The sequence below is a fragment of the Simochromis diagramma genome, unplaced genomic scaffold (genome assembly GCF_900408965.1).
Source record: "Simochromis diagramma unplaced genomic scaffold, fSimDia1.1 OVJJ01000293.1, whole genome shotgun sequence".
NCBI classification, from domain to species: Eukaryota; Metazoa; Chordata; class Actinopteri; order Cichliformes; family Cichlidae; genus Simochromis; species Simochromis diagramma.
The window spans coordinates 6772820-6787202 of NW_024386801.1; the positions used below are offsets into that span (position 1 = coordinate 6772820).

Consider the following 14383-nt stretch of genomic DNA (forward strand, 5'->3'; position numbering starts at 1 on the left):
GATGTGCCACCAATGCTCAATTACATGGGTGTGAACTAGTGTGTTATCGCAGTTAGCTCGTTAACGTGTTGGCTGTCTAGCCCCAGGCATGGGGCGATCAGGGGTAGTTCGTTAACGGAGATTTGCCCTGTTGTGGCGTTAACGTCATTTCAACGAGATTAACGCTGACAGCACTAGTGGGAACACAACGAATATGACTGCACATTTACTCCGACATCATCCTAGTGCAAAGACAAGTGGAAGCAGACAAAAACAACAAGTATGCAAGCATGCATGCTACAAACTTTACCCGAGTCATTTAGACAGCCATTAGCACATGATTCTCCTTATGGGGACCTGATATGTTTAATATTGTGGCGAGCTCAGACAAGGTGGAGACGGAGGTGTCGTTTGGTCTTGCTTCCCGTGAGCTAGCCAGGGAGCACAGCCGTTTATTGACATCTGCAGAAGAACACTGCCGCTAGCTAACTGCTCAGCGCGACAACCGCACAGCAACAACAACAACAACACCACACAGGGCGCCCTCTGACCCCGGAAGGACACACCGTCGCAGCGAGAGGGCGTCACCCGTCACTATGGCAACATAAACAAAACATAACTGTACAAACAGAACCCTGAACAGCCCTGACCCGCTACAATATGCTGCTGAGAATATAGCCCAGAAGAAGCGTATAGTATAGCTTTTATTTTGGAAAGAGCCATTTCTCTGTAATAAACTCTCTTTTCCAAAGATGAGTGATTCCTCAATCAGATACAGGGCTTGCAAAATCGCTAGAGAGCGACAGCACTGATTGGTGAGTGATGATAATTTGCGCACCAATTCCTCTGACATCGTCTTATTAATCGTTAGCTTACTATGCAAACATGACAAGTGAAATCTCCCGCAGCAAGCTTAAACATATGAGAGGTTGATCGTGCAGAGAATCGCTGACCGTTATGTGTGTGTAAAAGCAGCAGGATATATATTTTAGTTCTGCTGAGCCAAATAAGACAGGTCAGGGTGAAGAAGTGACAGCCAAAGAAAAGCTTACCACAAAACGGAAAAGTTATGACAAATCAGACTATAAGGCAAAAAGAAAGTGCAGCTTTATGGTTTCATGGACAAAAGAATTTCTGTGGCTGCAATATGACGAGCTATATAACCGGGGCTGCACATAAGTGGTCCGCAGGTGCACATTCGCTGTCAAAAAAAAAAAAAAAAAAAAAACGTGCACAAGATATGAAGTTGCAACGCGTGTTTGCATACATAAGATTTTCTGGAGGAGGACAGACATTTGTTTAGAACTCTTAAAGATGTCGAAGAAGCAAGCTCCTTTAAGCAATTACTTTGGTGTTCCTCCACCTCCAAACAAATGTCAGAAGGAGTCCGAACCACAAAAGAAGCGCGTATTCTCGGAAAAGTGGTTGCAGGAGGTGAGCTGGCTTCAAACAAATGATGAACGCACAGAGATGTGGTGCGGAATGTGCCGTGAAAATCCCACTCTAGCGGACAAAAACAGTGCTTTTTATATGGACGCAAACGCGCGTTGCAACTTCTTATCTGGTGCGCGTCTTTTATTTTGACAGCGAATGCGCACATGCGGACCACTTATGTGCACCCGTGTAAATAACATAGTGTTCTGCCAGGTGTGTTGTTGGTTTTCCCTCGATTTCTGAGTCGACAAGCGCCTTTGTTACTGGGACCAGTCATTTTAAGAAAGGCCCCCATTAGAACCCATGAGAAATGCAAGAAATGCATTCTTGCTCAGTCTGCAATATCTTTCCCAGAACAAACACCAATTGAAAATAACATACTAAAAATAAACCTAAAAAAATCTGTTTAGAACAACGTACTATGTTGCAAAGAGTGAACTACCACTGGCAAAATTTAGCAGTCTTTGCAAACGTCAAAAAGCAAATGGCCTAGATCTTGGTTCCACTTGTCTCTTACCCGTGACTTCAGTGGAAATTTCAAATTCAGGATCTGACACAGACTGATTCATGTCCTACACAGTTCTTACAAGTTCATAGAAATTTCTGTTCAATTAGAACCAAGTATTTGAGTTGATGATTGTAATTTTTATACAATGTTGTAATTTATTTTTCAACAATTTTTTGATTAATGTTTTGTTTCCTTTATAATATTATACTTTAATGTATAATATTGTAAAGGAAACAAAACATCAATCAAAAAATTGCTCTCTTTTTTATTCGGGCTACTTACATTTATTTTGGGCTACCAAAAACTGAAGAGTCCCTGCCCGAAGGGCTACCAGGGATTTTGAAATTTTGAGAGCCCTGAGATATATTAATTTTTTAAATTACTTTTGTTTCAGCAACATTAAATTTAAAAACTGTACTTTTGAGTTAAAATATATATTTATAAGTTTAATAAATGACAAATTAAAAAGGCATGAACATTTTTTTGTATCGAAAAAATATCGAACCGTGACACCAAAGTATCGAACCGAACCGTGAATTTTGTGTATCGTTGCACCCCTAATATATACATATACATATACACACACACACACACATATTTTAACATGGACAAAGATCCATTTTAAAAAGACACAATTACAATTCTCAATGGTGAAATTAGCATCAGGAGATTCCTTGTTATTAACATGTGAGAAGTTTAGTATACAAACTGAGTTTTGTTAATGAGGGCTCATACACTGTTCAGCAGAAAAATGCAATTTTATTCAAGTGTAAAATTGCAACAACTAAAACTCTCCAGCGCTTCCATAACCGTGTACCATTACTTATTTTAGCTTTAGCATCTTTGCTTTTCAAATTAATATTGTTATGTAGCAGTATAAAAAAATAAATATATTTAGTTTTACACTTTTAAACCAAATGATATCTGTAACTAGCAGTAGGACGCACTCATGAAGGTGCTGATAAACATACTTCCTGGTTTTATGGGAAATAAATTATATAGGGTTAACAGGAGACTGCTGAATAACAATGCTGCAACAAGTGCAATAAACATTTGCAAAAACTAACTACCAATATTCAGAGTGAGACTAGATTTTGTATCTGTCATTTATGTTGACATGATGAGAACTTCTTCGTACACACAGGCTTTTGCTCAGGTTTGCTGTATAGTTATACACATACAGATATACAGTGGTGTATTATACAAGTTCAAGTATTTTCTGCATTATTGTGGTGCTATGCTAGCACAACACAATTATGTATGGCAAAAAAAAAAAGCATGTTTCTCATTGACAGTGCAAAGCCACCTCAAAACATCAAACAAACAAATGACCGCAAACATTACAGTGGCAAGTGCACATGCAATTATACAACAAGTCTTCCTGAAAAAAAAAAAGTTTAAAGTGACCCATTAACTGTTCGTTATTCTGCAGGGACTGAGTCAGGACCCTCGTCCTGCAGGACAGCTGTCTCTAGGAAGTCAGAGGTGGGCGTGTCAGGTGGCTCCTGAGAGAGCTCTTCAGAGCATCTGCTCACAGTGGGCGAGATCACATCTGGACTTGTGTCACATGACTCTGTGCTCTGCTCTGAGGTGGCTGTGGTAGTAGTTGTGGCAATGCTTGGGGGAACTGGGTCAAATTCATCGTCATCTTCCTCAGAAATGGGCGACTCATGGATGTCTGTCAGGAAAAATACATTGTTTAAAAAATTCAATTTACAGTGCCGCGAAAACATATTTAGCTTCTTCCTGATTTCTTAGTTATTTGCATATTTGTTACACATGTTTAAGATCATTAAGCAAATTTTAATATTAGACCAAGATAATCCGACTAAGTACAAAATGCATGTTTGCCATCTAAACCTACCTGGTCCTGTGTGAATAAATAAACCTGATAAACGTATAAACTGTCACCCTTGGCAGCAAGAACTACAGTCAAGTGCTCTGTTAGTTTTACACCAAATAAAAAGGGACTGCAACCTTTTAAGTTTAACTTAAGTCTCATCAATCCTCAGATTATTTTGTTGATGTAAATATTTTTGTGAGAGAAGATGATTTGGAGTTTTCTTTTGGGTCAGCAGTGGTTTTAGCCTTGGAACTCTCCCATAGATGCCATTTTTCTCTAGTCACTTTCTTATTGTTGATTCATGAACACTGACTATAACTGATCTCAAATGTTGTCCTGGGGCCTTCTCTGATCTGCTGAATGAGTCGTTGATTTACTCTCAAGTAATTTTTGTAGGCCACCCTCTCCTGGGAAGGTTCACCATCGTTTTCTCCATTTGCAGATTTTGGTTCTCTTTGTGGTTCGCAGGAAATGGTTTGGTAACCTGAAATATCAGTCAACTGTGTTTCTCAGCTGTTTCTTTATATTGTGGCATGAGCTGCCGTTTTTTGAGATCTTTAAGCTTACCTCACTTTGTCAGGTTTGGTAATTTACTGATTCAACAATTCCAGCAGTAATCAGGCCACTAGTGAGGCTAATGAAAGTGAACTTAATCACAGTTAATTCAAGTTTCAAGGGGTGGGGAGAGGGAAGGGGTAATTAAATATCCACAGAGAGCCAGGTGAAATCGGATGGCTTTTTCCCCCCAATAAATGAAATCATCATTTAAAAACTGCATTTTGTATTTATTCAAATTATATTTGTGTAATATTACCATTTACTTGATAATCTGAAACATGCAAGTGTGAAATATGAAAAAGAAGAAGAAAGAAATCAAGTTGTGATGAATAGAAATCAAACAACTCACTGCTGAAAGCTTCTGGATACTGCTTAGCTATCTTTCCTTTTAGTGTCCTGGAGAGGCAGAGAAAGCCTGTGATTAAAGGTGTATTTTTTTTTTTTTTTTTTTGCATGGTGGGAGTAGTAGACACTAACCTGATCCTTCTAAAGATGCTGTCCAGATCTTTCTTCATCTCCACAAGAGTGCGAGTGTGGAGTAGGAAACGCTCGTTCATCTGCTGCAGGCGTACATTAGACAGCCCATTAAAGTTGATCAGCATTTCATTGGTTTTCTCAAAACGGTCGAGCCTGTTTTCACAACAGTTAACCAGAGAAACAGAAATCTTAATCTCAGACACAAATGAAACGACCCCAAACAGCAGACATAGTTTATATTTCATGGCACCACTGGGCTCAGTCTGGTACTCACATGTGTCTCTGAGCCTGGATGATGGCGTTAACATCCTCAGAGTTGACCATGCTCAGCATCCGATTGCAGAACACGTCAGATGCAGTGTGCTCCACCATGATGACGAGCAAGCCGAAAAAACTGCAATTGGAAACATTTATTCATAACTGCATGAGCCAAAATATCCAGAAATGTAAACACAGGCATTTAATCAACGAGAAAGAAATAAGCTAGATTTGTAAACGCTAATTAAATCAGAGACAGTCAACTCCAGCTGTGAATTGTTTATTCACCGCATGCTGTGCCGGTGTTTAACTGCCCTCCAGCTCCCTGTTAGCACCCCAAACCAACCACCGCAAGGTTAGTACGCTAGCTACCGAGCCGTAATAATAATAAATGGAACTACAAAGTTTACATTACTTACCTGAGCTCGGACGATGGCTATCTGTAGAGTTTGGACGACTACGCAGCAGATTAAGACTATATTTGACACCTGGCTGTGAGACAAAAACAACCCACTTCCATATGTTTTTCAAGTTCCTGTCACGAGACCAACGCTTCCGGTCTAAGGTTTTGTTTGTTTGTTTGTTTTCGTTGTTGTTTTTTCATTAGTTTTCGTTAATAAGCTATTTATATTCACTTATATAGTTTTCAGTGAATTAAAATTAAATCGATATGTTTAATTCTACTGAGCCACGTCATTGTGTTTTATTTCGTTTTTACGTGCCATTCTTCAGCAATTTTATGTTTTTCCCCTACTGAGCTAATATGATTCCAGCCAATTTCTTCTGTTTAACTGAGATCATTTTTGACTTTAGTGAAATGTCTTCTTTTGTCATTATAATGTTATTTTATTGAGCTGCTGTTCTTTATTTAAGCAACTTTCTTACAGAGTGTGTTTTGGTTTGGTCGCTGCAGAAGAGAAACTTATTAATTGCATAATTATTTGCAAGTCATGAACGGAAGCTTCAGTGACAATGAAATACACGACATATTTTGAGACCTGTCCGGGATATATCCCGCCTCTCGCTCGACAGCTAGTATAGGCTCCAGCACAACTATGATCCTGAAAAACGAGGGAAAAAATGGATGCATGCATGGAATATATTTCGAGTGTATATGACCGATTTTGTTTAAGCTTTACAGTGAACTTGAAGAGAAGCAACATAATTAGCCTCGTGTACATTTGAACTGCTATGTTTCTCTCTCTTAAAAAAAAATAGTGTAATCTAGACCGCTTTTGCCTTCAGAACTGCTTTTGCTTCTGAACTGCTTCTTTGTGGCATAGATTCAGCAAGGTGCTTCAATCAATTCTGAGATATTTTTTGGTTCAGATTGACATTATGGCATCACACAATTTCTGCAGATTTGCCAGCTGCAGATCCATGATGTGAATCTCCAATTCTACCACATCCCAAAGATTTACTAGATCGTGATCTGATGCATGTGGAGGTCATTTGAGTACAATGAACTCTTTGTCATACTCAAGAAACCAGTCAAAGATTATTTGAATTTTGTGACTTGGTTTTGTGACATATCCTGTGGAAATCAGCCATTAGATGTGTACACTGTGGTCATAAAGCAATGGACAGGTTTGGCAGCAATACCCGTGAAGGCTGTGGTATTTAAACAGCACTCAATTGGTGCTAAGTGGCTCAAAGTGTGTTAAGGAAATAGTCACCACAACACCAGCAGCCTGAATCTTTCATACAAGGCAGAATGGGTTCATGCTGTTTATGCCAAATTCTAACCTTACCACTCTCCACCATTACCACTGCAGCAAAACTAGAGCAACATTTTTTCAAACTTTTTACTGTCAAGTTTTGGTGAGCCTCTGCAAATAGGCTGTTCTTAGCTGACAGGAGTGGCACACGTTGAGGTCTTCTGCTGCTGTGGCCCATCTGCTTTGGTGGTCAACATGTTATGCGCTCAGAGATGCTCTACTGCATACTTTAATAGTAACGATGAGTGGTTATTTGAGTCACTGTTGCTTCCTATCAGCTCAAGGCAGTCTGACATTTTCACTCACTGGTTATTCTCTTTTTAAGATCATTATCTGTAAACCCTAGAGATGTTTGTGCGGGAAAATGCCAGCAGATCAACTGAAATGTTCACACTGATACGTAACATGGTGGGAAATGTGCTACATTTGCAATCTGGCTTGCTGATTAGAGATTTGCCTCAGTTAGACAGGTGTATATGTATAATGTAATTATGACATGCACTCCCATATTTAGAAGATAACGTCCCTCTTTCTCTCCCTTTCCGTCTTACACCAATAAATTCAGTCACTCCATACATCCAGAAAGCTCACAAAATTACTTTTTATTAAGGGAAAAGTAAAAAAAAAAGTACATGATGTATAAAAAATACAAAACCATTTTGTCTAACTTGTAAGTTAAGTAAATGCATAGCAACAATACATGCAAATCTAGAGTTATGTATCCTACTATTGTATCCTACTATTCTGTGACATTTTTAAGCTACAAGGTAAAAAGGGAGAAGTACAGTTTGGTTGCAATCTATCAGCTGTTTCAGTCTACATGATAAAAATCCAAAGTGATGATACAGAATAAGTTAGGTTGCACGCAACTCAACCGATGAGCAAATAAATATTTAACAACATTTCACAAATATTGACAACCAGTAATTGAATGCAATGTTAACCAAAGCCTGCGTGAGAATAACATTCGACTTCTGATGAATAAAACCGTACTATGAGTAAGCTAAAGATGAAAAGAATTCACTTCTCTAAGTAAGGATACAAATAAATATGAAATAATAAATAATGAAACCTATATAAAGAGTCATATGACTCATCCAACCCCTTATGTACATAACACACCCGCTGCTCCTGACTACAACATCACATGTATGAAATTTCATATTAGTGTTATTTTTAAAACATACATATAAATGACCTCGGACAAGCACAAGTGTCCATAGAAAACCTGCATTGATTTGACATTGGGTGAATTTCAATGTGCTTTGGCTTTCATTTGATAAATAAAGTAATATTAGGCAATATATCACAACACATTTGTGGTATATAAGAGGCAATGGCATAGAATTTTAGCTTGTATAAAGTCTTTTACCGTATACTGACCCGGGAATGATGGAAATCACTGATATTGATATTGCTAAAATGACTGATAGACCGATTTTTGTGTTTTGCTGTTGTATTGTGTGGTATTATTATGCAAAGACACTTTTATTTGTATTTTTTTTTTACATATAAAAATAAGTTAAAACTTCAGAAAAATGGATCCAAAAAAATAAAAGTAAGATTTACAATTTTTTTATAAGGCCATGCAATTTTTAGAAGACTCATACATCAGATCAGTCGGTCTTTTGGATGAGTGGGCTTGCCATTCATGCAAAAATGCACTGTGTGTGTTGCTGAGGCCACAATAAATATTTGTACTGTCCCTTTTTGTTCCTTAATACCAATGCAGATTTAACACTAGCGCTGTCTGTAACACATAATTAAGGCTGGTGTATTTGCTGTTGAAGCTGTGAATAGGCCTTATTCAAATGGGACCCATACGTATTTACACACAGAAACGCTAATCCAGTCTAAAAACCACAAACTCTTTGTTAGGAGGGGATGTTGTCGTGAGCAGACAGAAAAACAGAGGGTTACTGTACAGGTCTGTGCTCCATCAGTGTAAAGTGTCATTCATTCCAAAACGGGAGATATCCACCATTTAAAAAAAAAAAAAACCCAAACAAACCCAGATATCAACTCTGAACAAAGAAACCAAAATTAATTAACCTCATTATATTAGTCATCTTAACATATATGCTTATAAAACATCTTCACTGAGATGGGTTCAGCTGTGTTTGTGAGCTTAAAGTAGCACCTTTTTTTCTGTAAATAAGTGGATGTATTGCGTTTTGGAATAAAATCTGATAAAAATGTACCAGCAAAGTGGAGCTCCAGCATTTCAAAGTAGATCAATTACACCGAGTATGATGGTCCATCGTCGGGATGGCAAAAATATTAAATACAAAGTAAAGACAGACAACGGAGAAACACAACAGTCCATAAGTTATCATTTAAATGCAATCAACAATCCTCATTATGGAGAAAGGATTTTTCAGCTGCTTTGTAACTGAAGGCAATCTGAGGCCACTTTTTTCTATAAGTGCTTGAGAGAAAAAAAACAGCACCTCAAGATTTCTTCAGAGATGTGTGTGTGTGTGGGGGGGTGACTTTACCACCCTTCCTCCCCCACCACCTCACTCCTGACTGGTGGCGATGCAACATGCAGCTGAGCAGACTCTGCACTTTCACCACAAGTTGCCACCTCCTTCACTTCCTCTCCCATCTGGGATTTTTCCACACACACCCGACCTTCCTCTGCCTCCACCTCTTCTTCCTCGTCCTCCTCCTCCTCTTCCTCCTCCTCCTGCTGCTGTTGTTGCTTCTGCTGCTGTTGTTGTTGTTGTTGTCGTTTGTTGCGGCAGCACGGTTTGAACAGGTGGGGGTCGATGAGCACCTCCCCAAAGCGCCCCTTGTAGATTATTCCACAGCACACCTTTTGCCTGCACAGAGCATGAAATGAGACAGAAACCATTATGGCTCTGTGTGTTTACTGTTATTTAATTGCATTAAAATGCATTCAGTGTTGAATCTGGGTTATCCTGGATTAGCATGGCACTTCATGTGTTAAAGGTAGTATTGAGTATTTGACAGAAATGAATGCATTTTCCTGTTGTTTCTCTGTCTGACAAACAAAAAGATGTGCATTAGGCTTAATATATAAAACATCAGGCACCACAAAAAATGCTCTAAGAAAAACGAAATTTTTAAAAATGTATTGAAAAACAAGTCAAAGATCAAAAGTCAGTTATTAAATCTATTTTAAAAATGCAACATTTTAGGGTTTTTTTTGTAAAATATATTTTCATGCTTTGATAGATTACTGGTCTCAAGCAAGTTTCAAAATCTCTACAAACTTTGCCAATAAAACATTACAGATTGTCTGGAAGGTAAAAGTAAACTCAAATCCTAAATACATTTATAACAAACCTGGAAAATTGTCACTAAAAATAAATGCAACTATTAGTTAATGACCCAAAACGAACAAACAAAAATTATTTACATACAGTAATAAGCAAGTAACAGTTAGTAATATTAAGCTAAATACATAAAGAAATCCCTTTAATGTCACTGTAATCCAGCAGGGTGGGGCATCGGTGGGAGTTTCACCTGTATATGTAAAGCAGGCGAAGGCTTGAAGGTTTATATACAGTTAAACCACTTGTAGTAGATTATTCTAAAAATTAAACCTGTAGATTAAAGAAGTGCTTCACTGTCCGCCTTACCTCTTCCAGTATGTTAGGTCCAGAAATGAGAAAACGGGGGAGCGGCTGGATCCTGGGCTGAGCTCTGTGTCGGACCCCTCGTCTGACAGGTTGCTGTAGCTGGGAGACTGAGCAGGGGAGGCACTGGAGGTGGTGCTGTGGGCATCTGAGTCTAGAGGACAGAATAGGACAAATAATATATATATATGTATATTATTTTTAAAACCTGAAAAAATCTGAATGAAGTAACAGGAGTGCTACTACAATCCATTAACCCAGTGCGCCTGGAAAGGAAAGGTAAAGTAAAACTGAAATGTTGTGGTACAAACAGATGTGTGCTGGTGTATTTTAATGTCCCGATCCCACAGAAATAAACACCTTTCCAAACCTACCTTTTTTTAGCCATTATTTTGTCATGACTTTACCATTTTCCTCAAATATACATCATAATTACTTACTGTGTCTTTTCAGCTCTTTCTGAAGCCTGTTGATCTGGCTTGGCCGTGCTTTCTTGGAGATGGGCTTTATTTTCTTGGGCCTGGAAGTTAACTTTAAGCTGGGACCTCCTCTGGCATCAACAACCTGGATGAGGGACAGGAAACCAGACGAATTTGTATAATTTGGGTTTTATCATCACCATAAAGTGATAGGCCGGTCATGCTGTCAGCACTGAAACTCACATGGTTCCAGTTCTTCTTGGTTCCCACAGGGAGTTTTTTCCACCGTTTCACAAGGAGCACGCAGGCATTACAGATTTCTCCAGACCGGCTTTCGCTCAGTCTGGAAGACAATTTCAGTTTGTGATGAGGAGGAAAAAATGGAAAATCTTTAGCATCAATATGACGTGCACAGCCTAAAAACCATGACAGGTATGGTTTGCCTGCAGCCCCGCACATGCTCAGGTGTATCTCTTACCCAAAGCAACTCCTGAAGTCTTTCTCATAGCGCTTGCTGTCTGTGAAACGAGAGCTTGACGACTTTGCACGGCAGATGCAGCAGCCGTCCAAACTCCTGTACATTTTAGGCTTGTGAAAGCCAAACATCTGCATTCAGGGGAGAAAAAAAGGGGGGTTAAATGTTTACATATGATCAGTGTGCACCGAGTGTTTACTGCTGCAGCAGCAGGAGGAGGTGGGGGTGGAGGAGAATACTCCCTTCACCCCTACATTTGCAGTGCAGGTCAGAGGTGAAGCACAAATTTCAGTTAAGTCTGCAGTGAGCGGACAAAAATGTGTTTAATCGCCAACAATGTTCACGGAAAGCAGTTTTGCTGGAGCAATCTCTCCGCTTTGACCCACATGGAAGGAGAGACAGAGTGGAGGAAGTAGGTCAACAGTCAGACAGCGTGTCAGACAGATAATGTCACCATGCTGCGCTCACAGGATTCACGCTTCGTTTTGGAAACCCAAAATAAGATTTTACGCACGCAATCAGTGCGAGCCTCCGGGCCGCACAAGATGCGTTATTCGTCACGAGGTGGAAAGACAAACTGCAAAATGTGTACCGCGTTACTAGAGAAATGCCAGTAAAATATTATACATCACTGCGTCCGGGGGAAATTACTCGAAATGTAATAAGCGTGCACAGGAATTATGATTTATGTTGCTAGGCAAAATTTAATCTCTACGGCACATGTAGACCTGAACTGCGGCAAAAACTGTGAGCCGCGCCCCCCAGACTGGGCTTTTTTTTTTCCTCTTGCCATCAGTCCTCGGGGTCTTCTGACAGTGCGGTGCCATAGAGAGTAAAAAAGAGCAGGAAAATGGCGAAGAACTCTCACTCTGCATGATTAAATCAGATACTAGATATTGGGCATTTCTGTGGAGAGGTCAGTTTAAAAAGCAACACAAGCCGACATGAAGTAAGTTGCATTGAGAAAGGAATACCAACTCTGGCACTTATTCTCACCTGTGACACAGCTAATATATTAACTGTGGGAAAAAAATGGGCTATACCTTAATTTATAAACGATTTCGCGTGGTATAGTTCCTATATAACAACAGAAGAGATTCAATAGCACTTTACTGTTGCGCAGTTTTATTTGTAGTGAAGTGCAAACATTGTTTTTCTATACTAAAGTCCTTTTAAACAAGACGTGCACCTAACTTGCACTTCGAAAGCTAAGAAAGCAGCATTCATTCAAAAAAGAAAATGTAACCAAGCAATTTAAATAATAAAACTAAATAATAAAGGGTAGAAACTAATTTGTTTCTACCCTTCGCGTGCCTCATCTGTAAATTACAGACGATCTCTGCAGCAAAATACAGTACGTGACGCAACTCAACATGGCAACACACTTCAAGGCGGAGGCAATGTGGCGAAGGGGGTGTGATGCGATTTTCCGCAAAAACTGCAACATTTAAAACAAACGCTAAAAAGAAAGAAAAATCACCGCGAAAAGCTGCCGAACTCGCACGAATAACACCCTCGCCTTTCAGAATAAAAGAAGACACCGAGCAATGTCCTCTTTTTCATCGAGAGAAAAGTGCAAGTCGCCAATTTTCACCGCCCACTCCGCCAGCGAGGAAGCATGGCATGCCACACGACCTGCTTCATGCGCACCCATTTTATGATGATCATCCTCCGCTTCCACGATGCCGAGTTTATACCTCAACTTTATGCTAAGGGATAAACTCGGACTAACGTGTTTCGAGAGCACAAAAAATAACAAATAAAACCGGCGGGCTTGGTGTTAAAGGGGAGCTGCTCTGAAATAAATGTGTAATTTGATCTTTACTCTTTGTTATTCCAGAGCCGCGTCACTGCAACAATCCACAATCGGCTACATGTGCGGCAAGTTCAAAGCGGCGGCTCTCGGAAAGTCGCTTTTCTCTCCGGTTTCTCCCACAAACCACATTTTTTATCCAGCTTGGCTTTCCTGCTTTGGTTGGGGATTACTTTGCGCTCGCGGGAGCGGTTTTGTTGACAGCGGTGGCCGCGTGCTGAGACGCATCTCCGCTCCGGGTGGGCGTGAGAGGTTCAACTTGGCTTGTCTAGCAGACAGAAAATGTGCGGCACACTGCATCCACGCTTGTCTCCTTCTGTACAAGAACACATTTGCAGCCCAGACGCTCACATTAACCCACTTTACCACGTTTACATTACCGATAAATTGTCGCCGAAATGCGCCGAGCCAACCCATAATAATAACAGCAGGAGCACGAGCACCAGCAGCCATCCCCCCCTGCTCCTCTTCGTGCCCGCACGTGAAAGCCCCTTCAAACGCATTTTAAACGCACATTTGCGCTTTTCCCGCTTTCCTCCCACTTTGCCCGGTTAGTTTCGTTGTTTCTAAGGTGACCTACAAATACCGCTGACCACCAAGTCGGGTCCGCGCAGCAGGCCTTAAAAATAAAAAAAGAGCAATTGTTCGTGAGACATCTCGAAGCTTGTTTCTGAATTACGGCCCTGAAAAGCGCGGCGAACACTTTTAAAAGGCTTTTTAAAGACGAGGCCAGACGAACACAGACAATCGTTACCTTTCTGCGAGTTGTGTGGAGGTGATCCAAAGTAATAACAGTCCGAATACCGCGTCGTTGCGCTGTGACTTATGAACATCTACCCTCATCGGTAACCCGCTCTCTTGTTGATGTCTGCGCTTGTGGACGGGACTAGAGTTGTGGACTATTGTGCGCATGCGTGGTATCCACACCTCCATTTCAGAGTAGAGACGAGGTCTTTTTTTTTCTTTTTCTTCAATCAAACTATTTACATAAACGACGTATGACGTATGCGTGCGTCTGCATTCTACTGGCCTTATAAGGATGGGAACATTGCGCGGGAACAGGGGGCTCGGCCCCGGTTGCTATGGCACATTGGAGAATGTAAGCAAGGGGGCGGCGCCTGTTGTTTTACTACAGGACGCCAGATGGCTCGTCTGGAGGCCTACGGTTTTTCAGGGGGCTTGGCGTCTTGCACGGCAATGGGGCTTTTTGTTGATTTAAACGGATCAGATTAGTAGTAAATAAAAGGTGGGTGAACGTAAGTCTCCATCCAGTGGTCAGTTTAAGGCTAACAGCAA

At 40.3% G+C, this 14383-nt stretch overlaps 2 protein-coding genes across 4 annotated transcripts; both read right to left on the reverse strand.

Annotated features, from left to right (window-relative positions):
• Nucleotides 1-2568: 2568 nt before the first annotated feature.
• LOC120729667 (kxDL motif-containing protein 1-like) lies at nucleotides 2569-5611 on the reverse strand. 2 transcript variants are annotated; one of them, XM_040025430.1, is made up of 5 exons: nucleotides 5477-5611; nucleotides 5074-5193; nucleotides 4800-4952; nucleotides 4672-4718; nucleotides 2569-3599 (listed from the first exon to the last, which is right to left on the reverse strand). In XM_040025430.1, the coding sequence occupies exons 2-5, from the start codon at nucleotides 5169-5171 to the stop codon at nucleotides 3343-3345; spliced, it is 555 nt and encodes a 184-aa protein (XP_039881364.1). In that variant the 5' UTR covers nucleotides 5172-5193; nucleotides 5477-5611; the 3' UTR covers nucleotides 2569-3342. The 2 variants fall into 2 exon arrangements, with proteins under 2 accessions (XP_039881364.1, XP_039881363.1); XM_040025429.1 differs by lacking the exon at nucleotides 5477-5611 and adding an exon at nucleotides 5346-5426.
• Nucleotides 5612-8488: 2877 nt separating this feature from the next.
• Nucleotides 8489-13971, reverse strand: LOC120729663 (SIN3-HDAC complex-associated factor-like). Of its 2 annotated transcripts, XM_040025425.1 has the most exons (6): nucleotides 13842-13971; nucleotides 11278-11405; nucleotides 11043-11142; nucleotides 10821-10944; nucleotides 10384-10534; nucleotides 8489-9600 (listed from the first exon to the last, which is right to left on the reverse strand). In XM_040025425.1, the coding sequence occupies exons 2-6, from the start codon at nucleotides 11403-11405 to the stop codon at nucleotides 9270-9272; spliced, it is 834 nt and encodes a 277-aa protein (XP_039881359.1). In that variant the 5' UTR covers nucleotides 13842-13971; the 3' UTR covers nucleotides 8489-9269. The 2 variants fall into 2 exon arrangements, with proteins under 2 accessions (XP_039881359.1, XP_039881358.1); XM_040025424.1 differs by lacking the exon at nucleotides 13842-13971 and having other exon boundaries at nucleotides 11278-11621.
• Between the last annotated feature and the right edge of the window lie 412 nt (nucleotides 13972-14383).

What these genes read in the sequence shown, in the direction of transcription:
- LOC120729667 (XM_040025429.1), bottom strand. An exon ending in ATCCAGGCTCAGAGACACAT is followed by an intron (nt 4,953 to 5,073) that starts GTGAGTACCAGA and finishes TTGTGAAAACAG; the next exon opens with GCTCGACCGTTTTGAGAAAA. An exon ending in GTATCCAGAAGCTTTCAGCA is followed by an intron (nt 3,600 to 4,671) that starts GTGAGTTGTTTG and finishes TTTTCCTGACAG; the next exon opens with ACATCCATGAGTCGCCCATT.
- LOC120729663 (XM_040025424.1), bottom strand. Translation starts at nt 11,411, where the DNA reads ATGCAGATGTTTGGCTTTCACAAGCCTAAAATGTACAGGAGTTTGGAC. An exon ending in CCAAGAAGAACTGGAACCAT is followed by an intron (nt 10,945 to 11,042) that starts GTGAGTTTCAGT and finishes TCCCTCATCCAG; the next exon opens with GTTGTTGATGCCAGAGGAGG. An exon ending in GAAAGAGCTGAAAAGACACA is followed by an intron (nt 10,535 to 10,820) that starts GTAAGTAATTAT and finishes TCTGTCCTCTAG; the next exon opens with ACTCAGATGCCCACAGCACC.